This window comes from Vespula vulgaris, chromosome 8 (genome assembly GCF_905475345.1).
Source record: "Vespula vulgaris chromosome 8, iyVesVulg1.1, whole genome shotgun sequence".
Lineage (NCBI taxonomy): Eukaryota > Metazoa > Arthropoda > Insecta > Hymenoptera > Vespidae > Vespula > Vespula vulgaris.
In genome coordinates this window covers 2,820,441-2,837,488 of record NC_066593.1, presented here as the reverse complement: position 1 = coordinate 2,837,488, position 17,048 = coordinate 2,820,441, and the positions used below count along the sequence as shown (strand labels likewise).

The 17,048-nt window shown below is 31.6% G+C and overlaps 1 protein-coding gene across 7 annotated transcripts in view; it reads right to left on the bottom strand.

Moving 5' to 3' along the window:
- LOC127065600 (neuroligin-4, X-linked-like) overlaps positions 1-17,048 on the bottom strand; it is a 219,171-nt gene that overhangs the window by 13,918 nt on the left and 188,205 nt on the right. For all 7 annotated transcript variants that reach the window (XM_050998161.1, XM_050998158.1, XM_050998162.1 and 4 more), the window contains one exon: positions 2,683-2,810. In XM_050998161.1, coding sequence (XP_050854118.1) covers positions 2,683-2,810 — 128 coding nt within the window. The remainder of the gene's footprint in view (positions 1-2,682; positions 2,811-17,048) is intronic.

Genomic DNA, 17,048 nt, shown 5'->3' with positions numbered 1-17,048 from the left:
TTCGTTCATGGTATGCGTATGGTCTGCACTCCACGTTCGAATTAATTTGCATCTTTCGAAAATACAAGAACGCAATTGGATTTGGGTTTCATAGTGAATCCTTTGACCATTTCGATCAACGTCATTTGTGTATTCTTCCCTTTTGATTCCCTTTGATCATAATTGTCGTTAAACATTTTTCATTTCTTTAACAAAATTGTTTATGTTAAGAGAAATATAGTTAATGATATTCGATGTTAATAAAATTCTTTTAATTTCGTTTTGAAGAAAGTATATGAAAAGTACATCTCGAAGATCGAGTGATGTTTCGAAATTATTAATATTTTTTATATACATGTTAGTTTCCTTTTTTTCTGTGTATTTATTTATTAAGAGGAAGCTCTTAATATTAGATCTCTTAGACCATGAGATCGCCATTGTCACGAAGGAAGTATACCTTTTTGCGAAACTCTTGACGAAACAACTCGTAACATTTAATTCATTTGATATAACAAATCGAAAGACCAATGTATATTGTATACCATATGTATATGTATGTATTTATACACATGCGTACTTATATACAATGAGAAAAAGAAAAATGAAAATAAAAAAGAGAAGAAAAACTTTTCAACTATCACGTTGAAAAAAGTACCTACATACGTTCGGTCGAACGATAAGTTTACGTAATAATAATTTTCTATTGTAATAAAAAAAGGGAGTGCATTAGCGCGTTATCATGGAACATTTCGCTCGTAGTTAAAGAGGGAACGAAGGGGAAGGGATTGGAGGGGACAGAAGAGTGTGAGTGGGTGAGGCGAGGGTGGAGTGAGGTGGTGGTCGATATCGGTGGTGCGGTTTATCGATTATCCGAGTTTGTGTGTAACTTTAACTTTTACACTTTGCGTGCAACGTTGTGTGTAACTGAAGTAGACTTCGAAGCACCGAAGCGTGAGCTACACAGCTGCCGTGAATACCTGCCGATGATGCCTTTTGATGAGACGAGCTTCGAATAGTTTTCTAAAAGACTTCATTTTTTTGTTTCAAAATATTTTATATATTTAATAGTAATAATAATTACTATTGTTAATAAACTAATATTAACAATAGTAATAATAATTCTTTGATAACTTTTTTGGCACTGGAAATATGAAAACGTGAAAAAATCGAAAAATTATTCCATAATAATTTATAAGCATTTGGGGGAAACGTGAACTGGTCGTATATTTTTTTTTATCGTTACACATATGCTACAATCAATAGTAATTATCGGATAAAGGTTAAATTAGAAGAACTGTTATTTGACTCAATCGAATATATCTAATCGAAAAATTTCAACTGATAGAGAAATCTATTGATAATTTTGATAACTATCGTTTAGTGTTTTTTAATTCGAGGATTTGATCTTTATTAATCCATGAAAAATAAGAATCGTGAGAAAGTATAAAAACGTTAGATGATCAAAGTTGAATTGTGTCGATTGAGATATCTTAAGTGGGAAGAAATGAGACGAGTCTGTCCTAGGTTCTCTCTCTCTCTCTCTCTCTCTCTCTCTCTCTACGTGTGAGTATATATGTATGTGTGTGGATATATGTGGGTATAAGTAAAGGAAAGGAAAAGATGTTTCCTATAGCAGCCTTCGAAAATTCCTCTTAAGGGGAAAACGATCGTCGTGCAATCTGTCGAGCATGTCACTTCTCGCGAGCGCCGATAGCAGATTGCGTTTCCCCTTTGAAAACTCGGAAAAAGGGGGCCCTCTTGGCCTATCGAGCCATCCTCCACGAGAAGAAGGATAGATGGTAGGTACTTCTGATCGAGCGTTAATTAATCATTCGATCGACATTCTAAGGAAAAAATATATATCTTCCACGCGTCCGATCCGGTGAACGCGAAATTGCATTAGGGTATACGTCTACTCCTGCCAATAATTTCATTATTCTTCTTACATTTACGTAGTTTACGTTCAACAAGAGTGAATGTAAATCAAAATCACGTTTCTCCAACGAGTTTTTTTTTCTTCCCATGCCAACGCGAAGAAAATTGATAAAAAAGTGTGGAACGTGTAGATAGATTAAAAAGGAAGCTTTTTCTTTTACTTTTTCCTTCTCAATAAATTTCTATGAGCACGAAGATGTCTTGGCTTTTCCTTTTTTTATTTTCTTTTTTATTTCAAATTTTTAACTCTACTAACCTATCGTAGCTTGATTTTATATTAAATATTTAAAAGTGTTGTCATTTTGTAAGTAATGATTTTAAACGTTAGAGGAGAGATGGGAGATGTAGTACGTGTTTACTATTGGATGAATGAAATCAAATCCTAGGGCAGTATAGATAGATATGTACATATGTAGTCCATCGTTGCGTGACTCGAAGTCAATTCGATATAACACGAGTTTCTCCGATCGATCCAGACGTACATACATACGTTCAAAAGCATCGCCAGCATTATTAGGATCGCGCTGACGAGTACGTTTCCATCAGCTTTTCCAACCGATATCGTCCTTTCGTATTTCATTCGCATGATAGAACGTATCTCGAGTATATAAATTAGTTGAGCGTGCATGGGGCATCTAATATCGTATCTCGTGTTACATCGAATTCTTTCATTTGCCTTCGTTATTATTAAAAAAAAAAAAAAAAAGAAAAAAAAGAGAGAGAAAACAAAAAAAAAATTATATTCAACATTTACAAATATCAACTTACCAATTTCGAGATATTTTTGATGTACCGGATCGTATTGATCCCACGTGAGACTACGAAAACGACTTTTTTCTCTACTAGCGGGTAAAAGCGTGTCGTTTCTTGTATGATGATCAACGCTATTTGGATTTCTGAAAAGGAAAAATAACATTTTAATGATATTTCGATTGAGATGATTTGCCTAGATTATAATTTCTATAGGAAATTTCTATGAAGTTATTCAACGATGGAATCGTTGATAAGAGAGAGAAGTTCCATTAATAATGAATACCGACGATTAATGATATTTATTAATATATAAGTTATAACAAAGCATAATTTAATATCTAATAATGTACAATCCCTTCCTATAACCGGATGGTGAATATCATAGCAGGATCCGTTCGATTTAGTTACGTAGAAGAGGTTTATCATCGAGCGGTATACAACGTTCGTACGTATATACTTACATACATACATACATACATACATACATACATAAATACATACATACATACATACATACATAAATACATACATACATATATACCGAAGGACGTAACCATCCATTGGGACCCGTTCGTGGCTTTTGCCAGCAGCGTTCCTTCGAGGGCCGGAAGTAATACACGCTTTAGCTCGTTCAGTTTACATTAGCCTTCGCTCGGTATAACCTCGCCCTTTGCTAAGGCCCTTTAGCAACAGCCTTTACTTTCAGCTCGCACTTTCGACATCCTTTGAGGGTTTAGTCTTCCCTTCTTCTTCTCCTTCTCTCTTTTCTCTTCGTTCTTTGTCTTCTCTGTTGTCTCGTTCTTATCTTTTTCCAAAGTTACAGGTGATATCCTTTGTAATTAGTTTAAGGGCTTTCAAAGGTTCCCTCGACGTTCATCCCTTTGTTTCATTTATTTACGTTTTCGCTTTTCCAGAAAAAAATTTTTTTCCAGAGGATCAACAATATTTTTCTTCTAATAATTTTCTCTTTGTGTTTTATCGTCTTAGTTTTCTTTCTTTCATTGAAAATTCATCTCTCATTAATAACTAAGTCAACCTTTTCTATTGTTAGATGTAAGTACTTACATCGTTGTATAGTTCGTGCGTCATAAAACACGGAGAGAGAGAGAGAGAGAGAGAGAGAGAGAGAGAGAGAGAGAGAGAGAGAGAGAGAGAGAGAGAAGGGAGTACACGTAATCTTACCAAATCTTGTACACGATGATGTATTTCAGAATATACTTAGCTTCTTAATTAATTATCTACGTGCGAGAGAAAATTTAAAAATATCACATTATGTTACCTGTATAATATGTAATATTATACTCTTGATATTTGGTTTTCATCGAATTAATTAGCTGTTTAAAACTTGGTATCTATGAAAATATATTATCAGATTAAAATGGGTCATATTATCCACATATAAACATTTACATGTTTTAATATTATCAGAGATAATGACCGAAGTAATTATAATCATTAAATCGATAATATACTTCATTTATTAATATTTATCACAATTAGTAACAAGTAAATTTTATTCAACTTCGAAAAGATTTCAACCGATTATAAGAATATATTATAATATAATTTCTCTATTAACATAATATAATATCTACATTTATATATTTATATTTGATAATGTACTTCTTATGCATTTTTACTCGTCCACATTTCAATTACTGTAGTTTCGGATTCGTGCAAATTACATTTGACGAAATGTTGCACTCTACGCAATGCATTCGAACGCAACGTATTAAATAAACCATTAAATAGTTAAATATAAATAACATCTGAGAGAGTCGCCTTTGAAAGAAATTTTCTCCGCATTTAAGGTTTAAGTGCGTATTCATTCATCTCCTTTCTCTCTCTTTCCTTCTAAAGATTTACTTTCTGGAAAGATAAACTCGGTAAAATTCGAAAGTAGAGCATATTGGGGTGAGTATTTTATTTAAACAGAGTTAACCATTAATCTTCAAGATTTTATCTCGCGTTGTACCAAGCCGCAGATATTTCCGGCTATTTTCTTGTAATTTTGCGGTCTTAAAATGTTTCCTTTCTTTCTTTTTATCGTTTTCCTAAGGAAGAACTCGAAGAGACAACTGGAGGAAAGGAGAGAGTAATAAAACTTTGATTACGCTGTAATCTTTCTTCCTTGATGTAACGCATAACCAGAGAGAAGAGTTTACCCCACGGGGTAAACTTGGCCGTAGAGCTCCCGATGAAATCCTATTGTATTCTACGTTAATAACTATTATGGTACTAGCGAACGTGCTCGTTCGTGCGAAAAGTAGAAAATGAAGATTCTTTCATCTTTTATTCGTTTATTCGTTACGGATATCACGCTCGTATTTTTAGAACAGAAATTTCACGATTAAGAAACTTCATGTCAAAGAACTTGAAGCGTTTCTCGCAAAGATTTGAGACAATAAAAGAAAAAGGAAAAAAAAGAAAAAGAAAAAACTCAGCATAGCGAAATTAATTTTACAAAGCGAGAGAGAGAGAGAGAGAGAGAGAGAGAGATAAAAGGAACAGAACACAAAAGAATTAAACATCCAAATCGTTAGAACAAGAATAAATTTTATCGAGGATGTTTCAATTATTAACGTTCTTCGTAAAGTATATCTAATAATAAATACGTTTTCGAGATGAGAACACTGTCAGATTGTTTAAATCGATCACTATGATGCGTTTGTCTGCGAGATAAGATTGATTCGAGAAAGGACGCGATATGTTTTCGAACGAATGATATTTTAATCGAAGATATTAGATGTTGAATGGGATACTTATAAGAGATTTATTGGAATCAATTTGTGAATCTAGAAAGTATTGAAATATTTTGAAAGAAAATAGTTAGCAGTTGTTAACATTAGACATTAGATAATTATACTTACATAACTCGTACGCTATTATCGTGTTAATAGTTAAGTAGAAGCATAATAAGTATGTATAGTTATCGAAGGAGACGGAAGAAGAGAGTAGATAGTCTTAAAGACAAAGGACTTCGATGAGGATGCATTCCCAACGAGACTACCGGATAAGTTGTAACAGTGAGGATCGTGTAACCACACGACCGAGAATAATCTATAATGCAAGGGCAAGTTTGGTACGCGATTGTCCCTTCATCGAGGAGAGCTCGATGAGACATTATAAAGCTCTCTTAGGTGGTAGATCTTCGTCTAGGAGCCGATGTTTCAGCTAACATAATTCTACGCTTCTACGGTAGATTCCTTGTCATTCGACGAGCCTCTCTATCCCACACAGATACACATGGGTGCGCACGTGTTTACAAGGAAACGATTAAACTGCCGTGCTAAAGCTTACTACTCCTTTCTCAAGAAACACGCTACTCCGGTACGATCAACGTGCAACACCTAAACTGAATACGTAATAATCCAGGAGTTTAGAGTAAACACACGATCGTGCACTTAACACCGACTGCATTTAACCCACTCTACCTTTTCTAACGGATCGCTTCGTTATGACTCTCAACCTGATGATCGTGATTGTTGAACTCGTCGGTTTCTGTATTACGATTAACCCATCAACAATTACCGCGAGACAATGTTATTTCTTCGATTTCACACGACACTTTGCATTCACCTGTTTGTAATTTTCTCGAATAGTTTTTTTATGAAGTAATGGAACGAACAAGCGATCTTTACAAGCGAACGAAAGTATGTATTTATAATGTTTTATCCGGGGAAAAAAAGTCAGAGGCTTATAGAAAATTTTTTAAGTCACTCTCCTATGCGAATTTCCATGCGTTAATTTTGAAAGTTGTCAGTTTCTAATCGCCAGCTGAAAATGGCTTACTTCGATTGTTCACGACTCGACAAATGACTTCTTTTCTCGAGTGAAAAAAGAAGAGAGAAAGAGAATCGAAATCGCGACAAAATTGAAGCTCGAGCGACGAAATATGCAACATATGAGCGTATAAAAGCTCCTGCTGCTTCTGCAGTTTCGAGATGAGTAGAAAGATGAGATGAAGAGAGAGAGAGAGAGAGAGAGAGATAGTAAAGAGAAAAGGATAAAGATGGTATAGCTCTTGATAGAACAAGACATTTCTATAGTATAGACTCCTTTCATTGCTTTTAACAGTAGACTCGACAGTGTTTTTGCCAAGAATGTGTTAATTGTTTGCAATCAAAGCAAAAAAGCAGAGAGAAAGAGAGAGAGAGAGAGAGAGAGAGAGAGAGAGAGAGAGAGAGAGAGAGAGACGATGAATAAAAGAACTTAGGTAGGTTATTATATAAATAGCAATTCTATACGATATGTTATAATTATGAAATATCTCTGTAGTAGTCACACATATAACGATATTTAGCTTTGTTCAAAATAGTTTCGTTTTATACTAATAAAAAAATCTTTCGCGATATTCTCACAATAATTATATTAAAATGAGTATGCGATAGCAACTGGCTCGTTAGTATAATTTTTTAAGAGAAAGAATATAATGCATTAGCTTTTTCTGTTATTTTTGATTATCGAAATTATGCTGATATATTACGTATAATGAGTGCTATATAAAGTTGAAAGATTTACGTCTGAACAATTTCTTGCAAAATCTTTATTCATTTATAATCTTTATTCAAATATTCATCTTCCGTGGGAAAAATTGTGTATAGAAAAATAGGTTTGGAAATATGCATACACTTAACGATAAATATTAAATATTAACAATTAAATAATATACACGCTTAAATGAAATAATTTGTATCATTTATTCGTGCATAATCGTAGAAACGATATATATATATATATATATATTATTTAAATATTTATTGCTATTACATAATATCATTGCAGATTTATAATCCCACTTATCTCGATTTATATTTGTTACCATTATTTCTCTTCGCAGTAGGTATAAATCATCATTCTTCAGTAAAATAAATAATTTGGTATTTGATTTTGGTTTAATCGATGCTCATTTGCTTAATAGATAACATTAAAGGGGATACGCAAAAATTTTCAACGTACTTTTGTTAGAATGGATGAAAACAGCTCATACGGAATAGAAAACGTATATACGTATATACGTATAATAATATATAGAGATATGTACGTCGTTACCTACATATATATAACTTTTACGTTATCAGAATATACAAAAACAACTTTGCTATTACGTCTAAAAACTGATGAATCTGTGCAATGTCAGATAATCTAGTTACGTGTGTTCTTACACGTCGCATGCGCTTTTCAACGTACAAATCGATTTTTTACAGTACAATCGGATGAATTCAAAGAATAAAAGGATAGTTAGCCACGCTAGTATACTATCGTAATATCATTCTTCGGCTTCGCTAACGGCAATTAAACTGTTTGCGTTATAAGAGAGGATTTGATTTTTTTCTTCCTTTTGTGCTCTTTTTTCTTCTTTTTTCTTGAATAACGACATGAAGTGCAAATATTTTCCATCGTTATCGCATATGCGAAATAGTTTCAAGCGTAGCTCGAAGGAATATCTTTTAGAAAATAATTTACATGGTGTTCCATACTTCGCCGATTCTACTCGTCCGAAATGGGAAAGGTAAAAAAAAAGAAATTAATTCGCTTGAATAACTTTCTGGTAGAATAATTTACGATGAAAAATTTGTTTTCTTCTTCTTCTTTTTTTTCTCTTTAGAGGACTATGGTTTCTGTTAACGATAGCATCTATCGTAATAACGATCGTCACGATTATAACACTTTGGAATAAGTTTCAAAATAATCCGACGTTGACGGCATTGGATACACACGTGTCCGAAGAAAAACTATTTTTCCCACAATTATTTCTTTGCTTCGAAGGAAATCAATTAAATGTTTCTGATACAAACGGGGTATGACACGAGATAATATTTTAACTCGACACTTTTACGTCTTTCTATCGTAATCGATCGTTAAAAAGAAATTATTATCGTCCAATTAATATCATGTTTCTAACGTATAGTCCGAAAAAAGTTTTTACGAAAAAATATACGAATGGAAGTGGGATGAGAAAATAAGCGATGAAATTCAAGAAAAGATATCGAAGAAAGTAACAAATTTCTATAATGCCTTTCAACAATGGACACCTCGATGTGATGCTATATTAGAAAACGTTATTGTCATGTGAGTTAACTAACGTCCTTTAACATAATATTTTATTGAAGGTAAAAGCCAAAGGCAAAGATAAAAAAAAAATGAAAGAAATATATCTTTTTCTTTTTTCTTTTTTTCAGAAATAAGAGAAACATTCGTGGGAAGGACTTTAGGAAGGTCGTCACACCTGCTGGAATTTGTTGCAAATTTAATTTCTCTAAGACCATTTTGATTACGGACACACCTTTCCAATTGAAATTCAAATCCGCGTTGTTTCCATTAAAGTGATATAGATAGTTTATTTACAAAAATTTAGAATTACTTATTAATGTAACGTTTCGACGTTCTATAATTGAAAATTTTTAATTTCTTCTTTCTTTGTAGACTTTATATAATGGACAAGTTCGATAAAGGACCTAGTCGTAACATTATACCTCACATCAAGCTTAGAATGCCTTCAAGTATGCAGATCGAAGTATTTCGTACTTATGTAACTACGGATTTTCAAATGATGTCGGATTATCAAAGACAATGTCATTATAATAAAGCCCAATGGTCTTATAATAATTGTCGATTGAATTGCTTGGCGAAGGATATATTGAAAAAATGCAATTGTTTACCATGGTTTTTGAAGAAGAAAAATATCAAAGAATGTTCACTTTCTCAATATTCTTGTTTGACGAAGGCATACGACGAATATATTGATTGTAAATGCATTTTACCTTGTAATTTTACAGTACATAGATTAATGAAAACGATAGAGGGCTTTGATAACGATACGCAAAATTTATCACCTACCGAAATTATTTTAAACTGGCCCAACGTTTTATACCGTAGAGAAGTTCGTTTTGGTTATATGGATTTAGTGGTAAGCTTTGGTGGTATCGCCGGATTGTTTTTGGGATATTCTTTATTGACTTCTTTCGAATTGTTTTATTATCTGAGCTTTCGTGCGTATTGCGGAGCCGTATTGGATTCGTCACGAAAAAGACATAATATTATTATGATTCGTCCGAAAAAAGTTAGATTTGCTAATGAACAACTTAAGCCAAATATTGAGTTTATATCTTATAATAACTTTAAAAACGAGAAAATATTTTATAAAAAATAGCACATCGATTATATAAAAATAGCACAAGTATTGTGTATTTATTTGTAATGCTTTTATTTATTATAAAATATTTCTTCATTAGATCATATAAATAAGTTTTCTTATATATACATATGTATATATGTAACATATATGATATATATTACGTACACGTGTGCATGCTTATATATATAAATAAGAATTGAACGAATTATTAATATCTTATTTATTGTTTTTTAAACATTTTGCTTGAGTCACAATTTTACGATATAATACGAATGTAAACGTTTCTGTTGCGATTGATATGTTCGGATAAAATAACGCTCGTTGTATTCTTTCCTTTTATTATTATTTTTTTAAATTGTTTTTTTTTACTTTTTATTTATTTTTTTTTCTTTTTTTCCCAATCATATTTGACCCCTATGAATTTGTACTTCACTAGACAAGCTGGTTACGTGCCGTTACGCGTCGCATGCGCTTTTCACCGTACAAATCGATTTTTCCCTACAATTAGACAAATCCGATGAATAAAGAATGGTCTTTCATACGAGTGCACAATCGTATTATATCATTCTCCGATTTCTTGAAAAACATGAAGTACGATTATTTACCTCCTCCTTTTTCGTATATTCAAAGTTTAAAGCGTAGCTTAAATGAATATTTTTTAGAAAATAGTTTACACGATGTTTTACAATATTTTATCAATAGTACATATCCAAAGTTTTATAATTAATAATAAATAATTATATATATATATATGCAGAACTTTTAATAACGACGAATAAAAAACCATTGATTAAAATTTATGCGTCCGATAAAAAATTTGCAAATCTTACTAAGTGACAATAAATAAATAATAATCGATTAAAATGATGCTCAGCCTATGCAATGATTATTGATGTTTCAATTTATGCATATTTTCTAGGTGTCTTCGAAGATGATGCATCACACGCAGATTCATGCATTGCAACAGGTAAACCGCTACTTAGAAGGTCCTTCCCTTTTCTCTTTCTTCCTCTCTCTTTCTCTCTCTCTCTCTCTTTCTCTCTTATCTCTCAAGCTAGGTATGCATAATGGATGAAGAGATGAGAGAGAGATGAGTGAGATAGAAAGAGAGAGAGAGAGAGAGAGTGAGAGATAGAAATAGAGATAGAGAGAAAAGTAGGTACTCGGGTGTCGAGGGAAGCGAGTGAAGTGGGGTGAAGAATCGATAACGGGTTCGAGGTTATCAGAGGGCAAGGAAACCGAGCAGAGAGCCAAAGACGGAGTTACATCGAAGAGGTCGATGAGCTTTAGTCGAAGTCGTTGTAATTCTCTCAGATGAGACCTCGAACGATCTGTTCTTGGACAATGGAATATGTTTTTCTGCTTTTTCGAAATATTCAAAGATCGAGATATAATCTTTCAAAGATTATTTCTTTGATAGAAAGAAAAAATGTTGAAATTAGCAAGATATAATCGTTTTCATAAAGATTATTCGTCATTTATATATATATATATATATATATATATATATATATATATATATACACACACACACATGTTGTTGATTGTTTTTTGTAGTATCGATTATATATATGTATATATATTATGTATGTATATACGTAATCAAAGAAAAAAAAATTTCGATCGATCGAAATCTTTTATTCTTCATTGATCGATAATATACTCGAATTTTTCTTTGAAAAATGTTGAATATGCGTAAATATTTTATATGTGCATATTGTGCGTTTCGTGCATTTCGATGATTTTTACAGCATTAATAAAAATGCTAATCCGAACAATATTTTCAAGTGAAAAGCTTGATAAAGTGTACACATTAGTGATACAAAGTACCTCATCAAATCGTTCATCAATTGTTTCGTGAAACATTTAATTGCGCTAAAAGGTTAATCGAATATACTGGCTTTTATTTGAATAATCGGCCTTAATGTTCACTCGTTGCAACTTTATTGATACTCCAATAATTTCCTCTGTGATAATAGATATACGGGGAAAGGATTTTGCCATAAAAACCGATAACATTATAATTATTAATCTCTAAATACCTGGGAATGGATATGAAAAGCAAAATTTGTTCAATGATTAATGCTTCTTTATTATTATATGCATTATATAAGCTGAGTTTTGCCCTTTGATTCGTTATCCTTTTATTGTCGCTTAACGTTTGATAATTATGATGCGTGAACATTTAATTAAATTTATATTCAAATTATATAACCAGCTGTTTACTTTTTACTTTTTCATAGAGAAGAATGCATTAATAAGTACTAAAATAATTACATACTAAATAATTTAAGAAATAAGAAGGTATTGTCGTTAAAAAATGAAAACTGTTTCTTTTCATTTACGATCGAACGCGACGACATTTTCATTTACTTTTTCCGACGTCATAAAGAAAAAAATAAAAAGAAAAAAACAAAAAAGATGATATCCGTTTTTCAGATAATTCATACGATATATTTATATACACACGCGCACACATACACATTATATATATATATATATATATATATATATATATATATTATACCCAAATATATTATACTCTAAACAATTTACTAAAAAAAAAAAAAGAAAAAAAACACTAAGAAAGAGATTTCAAAGAAATACATTATCTTCGATATCTTCAAAGAGAATTGATAAGAATAGTGAGAGAGAAGAAAATGTATTTGTGCTTTACTATATTTGAATTGCGTATGTACGCTTGTAATGTGCGAAAGTATTAGACCAACATATAGATATATCGTTAAGAAAGGAGTATGCTACTGAAAAGAAGCCATACGTGGCATAATGTCTTTCTTCATGGTTCACTGGAGACAGATGTATTCTACCTTATACGAGCGATACCGAACCTTACGCTCTAGGCGTCAGTATTCCAATGCCGAGGGAGAAAAATTCTATTAGGGCAGATTCGCGTGAAAATCATGTTTGCGCGCGTCTTCGTACTTACGTAGGAACGAAGAAATATATACATACTTTTACCTTTTCTACCGTTCCCCTATTTTCTTTTTCCCTTTTCTTTTCTTTTTTCGTTCTTTTTTGATTTTCTTTTTACCTTTCTTTATCTTTTTTTACCCTTTATGTTCTTCTCTTTATTTCGTCGCTGCATTCCATCAATTCATTTCCTCTGTACGTTCTTTATATTTCTATCTTTTTTTTTTTTTTTTTTTTTAGGAAAAGAAAAAATATCTGCTCGTCATAGAATGCTGTGATATCTTTCGTAAATCTAATAGCGAAGTTGATGAACTTTATCATCTAATTCGCGAGAAGAATTTATTGATCGTTTCTTTTTTCTTTTCTTCCTCTTCTTTCTTTCTTTCTTTCTTTCCAAATAAATGATAAATTATATTATGGGATTGAAAAGAAGAAGTAAAAAAAAAAACAAGTCAAACGAAGTTATCGGATGAAAGGAATTTATATTACGTTCTTGAAAATTCTACTCGATAATGATATAATTTTTTTTCTTTTTCTTCTTTCTTTTTTTGTTTGCAACACTTAAAATAAATTGTTCACGCATCGATACTTAAAAATATTTGATCAAAAGATATAACTGTATATAGCATAGAAGTGTGTTTATTCGATGATAGATTTTCTTAATAGAATTTGTATAGGTTTAAAAATAGAAAAAAGAAAAAAATACATTGATCATTCGATTAAGAAAACATAGGTATTACATTTACAATAGATAGATTTCCTTTTGTGATACGATCTTAATCACTATTAATATGATTGATTTTCATTATTGCAAGAAAGATTATCGCATTTCAATTTTCTTCTTTATCGACTATCTCTATCGGAAAATTTTTGCTTTCGATATATAATCTTTTCTTATGAATTATTTTCTTTCTTATCTCATTATTGGAGATTATGTAATCCATGGAAATTTATGAGAGAGAGAAAGAGAAAGAGAGAGAGAGAGAGAGAGAGAGAGAGAGAGAGAGAGAGAGAGAGAGAGAGAGAGAGATTTTGTCTAGTTAAAATAGACAAACATTCATCTATTACATAGATATATACATACATACACTTCGAACTATTTCATTGATCTCTATAGTTTGATGTACGGTTAAAACGCTATAAATGACGAACAAATAGCGAGTCGTTCAATGTTTCATTCATTTCCATTCTCTCTTTCTCTCTCTTTCTTTCACTGATCGTTAAGCGATCCGTAACAATGGCAAAGCGCGAAAGAATAACGGAAAAAAGAGGAACGGAAACGAACGGATAAATTCGTTCGTTCGCGATCCGGTAAATACGAATCACACCGTTCGAATAGTCATTTTCTGGCGTTTCGAAATAAATAAAAAGGAAGAAAAAACAAAAAAAATAAAACGAAAAAAAAGAAAGAAAAACGAGGCAACAAAAAGAAAAAAGAAAAAAAAAATAGAAAAGAAAGAAAAAAGAGGACCGCATTTGCATTATATCGGAATGTATTTTTAGCTCGGAGAAACATGGAAGATCGTTCTACAAAGAAAATATGATCCCAAACTCATCTGCATAGCGTAATTCGCGATATTATCTTCCATTAAATTAAGCTGTAGTTTACTCATTTCCAATCGTATAATATTAAACGTAACGTCCTTTCATAAGAGAGATAAAAAAAAAAATAAATATATAAATAAATCGATAAATAAATAAATACATATTAAATTACATCGGAGAGTTCACATCAAATACGTAACGTATAATGTAACAATTCCTTCAGGGTGTATCATAAAAATAAAAAAAAGAAAACGCAGCATGATTTTTCTCGTTTATATTCAAATTTGCTGAGGTTCACTATCATCATCATCATCATCATCATCATCATTGTTATTATTATTATTATTATTATTATTATTATTATTATTATTATTAACAATATAAATATTGCACGTTGCTGTTACTGAATATTCATCGGTATTAAGGAAACGTTCCGATCGAGATTTCGATCGCTAGTGATTAAATCAGAATCGTGATCGCGAGAATGTCGTGAAACGTTGAAGTTACTAGGATGATACCGATGCGACGGACGTGGTACTACAAGCGTGATGGTGGTCAGAGTCCAGGTGGACAGCGGAGATAATCTCTGGAGTTAGCGTCGGTCAAGTTTGAATTACGACGTGTGACGATGCAGTCTCGCGGACGTAAATTGTGATAAATTATACCAAGGGGTATAATAATATGTACACGGTCAATATAACATTTCTCTTCTTCTCTCTCTCTCTTTCTCTCTCTCTCTCTCTCTCTCTCTTTTTCTTTCTTTTTCTCTTTCTGTCTCTTTGTCTCTCTCTGTACAATGACGATTTAATGCCGGCTTCCATAGCAATTACATCGATCGTTTCGAGATAGAGCCATGTTACCTTTATTTCTTTCTCTCTTTCTCTTGTCCTTTTCGTATATGGTGGTCCTGAATATTTAAAAAATAAAAAGAAAAAAAAATAGAGATAAAAATTTTATCGCTCGGTTCGCGTCGAACGATTTGTTTCGTTCTTTTCTAAATTCATTAAAATCGGTCCGATTAATTAATACAATTGGTTAATATCGATTTCGAATGGTAATGAAAGTAAAATAATCGATTCTTTAATTATTAGTAAAATAATAGAACGTTTTGATCAAAGGGAAGATTCTCTCTCGCATACACAAATACAAATACACATAGACACACACATGTATGCGCTTGTACAACGACACTTGCCTTTGTACGATGGAAGCTCGGAGGTATAACAAAAGAGACGTTGAAAGAAAAACTCGGGAAATTTGAAGGGTTTCTACCTCCACCCTCAAACGCCAATATTGCTTCCTGCTCTACGCGTTATATAACCCTCTATATATATGTGTATGTATATATATATATATATATATATATATATATATATATATATCTTTTATATATAGGATAAGTCATTTCAATAGGGGATATTCAAATATCTATTCTTATATATTGTAAGGTTTTAGTAACTGTTAAAGTTTAATTAATTAAATAACATAAAATCTCAAAGATAGAATGGAGTACGATTTTACGTTTTACGAGATAATAGATTTGGATGACATGAAGTTCTACAATGGACAAAGAAAAGTCAAAGACCAGTGAAAATACAGTAGAAAGGTAACGGACAGTCGTACAAATAGGTTCTAGAAGAAACAATAGTAACAGAGACTTGAGACAAAAGGATCGAAGATTTTCGATCGAAAAAGAACGGAAATGATCGAATGATAGAGCTTACACGTGATAGGAAAGAATAGAAGATAGTTCCATTATAAAGAATCGGGTTGAAAAGGGTTTAAACAATATATAACAGAAAATAGCAGACAAGAGTCAAGAAGAAAACATGAGAAATCTTTTCTCATTGGTTTCAAATAATAGATAGGATTAGGAAATTGTTTAAAGCTTAATTAAGCGAATGTTATGTTATATTTTCAAATCATTCGATCACGATTTCATTTTTTTTTAAAAGATCTTTAAAAATTGTTTACCGGTATCCTATGAATTAGCTTATTGATATATCACGTATTATCTAATCAAACTACATTTATTTTATTTTTTTAGAGATATTTAATCCGACGTATCCTTTTTTAGAATTTAACCTCCACTTATTTGTATCGTATAAGTTTTAATCTCGATATTATTATCTTTGAGCTCTGCTTGATTAAAATTTAATTTTTGTTCGAGTGCCGAGTTAAACAAAGGGAAAATCTTACGTTAGTCCTTTCGGATTAATTTTAATTAATTTTATATTTTCTTCCCTATCTTCTAACTCCTCTCTATGTTCTCTCTGCCCTTTTAATTATTAATAGATTATCTTGAAAAATTTCGTCGAAGGTAAGCAAGTATTAGTAGAAATCATGGTCGAATTTCGATAAAAGGAAGCATGTATACATAATAAATGGCTATAAATACGAAAGAAGGGATAATACCATTAGTCTGATAAAGGTACTATGTACATGTGAAAGGAGAAGGTGTGAGTGTTGTGATTTCTCGATCGTTTCCTTTCCTCTTTTCGTCTGTTGAAGCAAATCTCGTCTTGTGATAACAAAATGGAAAAGGGAATAAATTCCATTAGAATAAAAGGTTATATTATACAAAAAAGGAAATACTTAATGACGAGAAAAATATTCAATATGGGAGAATAGACGAATATAATTATTACGAATGAATAATATTACATCGATATATAAAGTAATATCGATTGAAGCATTGATCGCTTAAAACATTTATATCAAAATGAAATAAAATTGTTTGCCAGAATAATATCTTCGAAAATCTTTT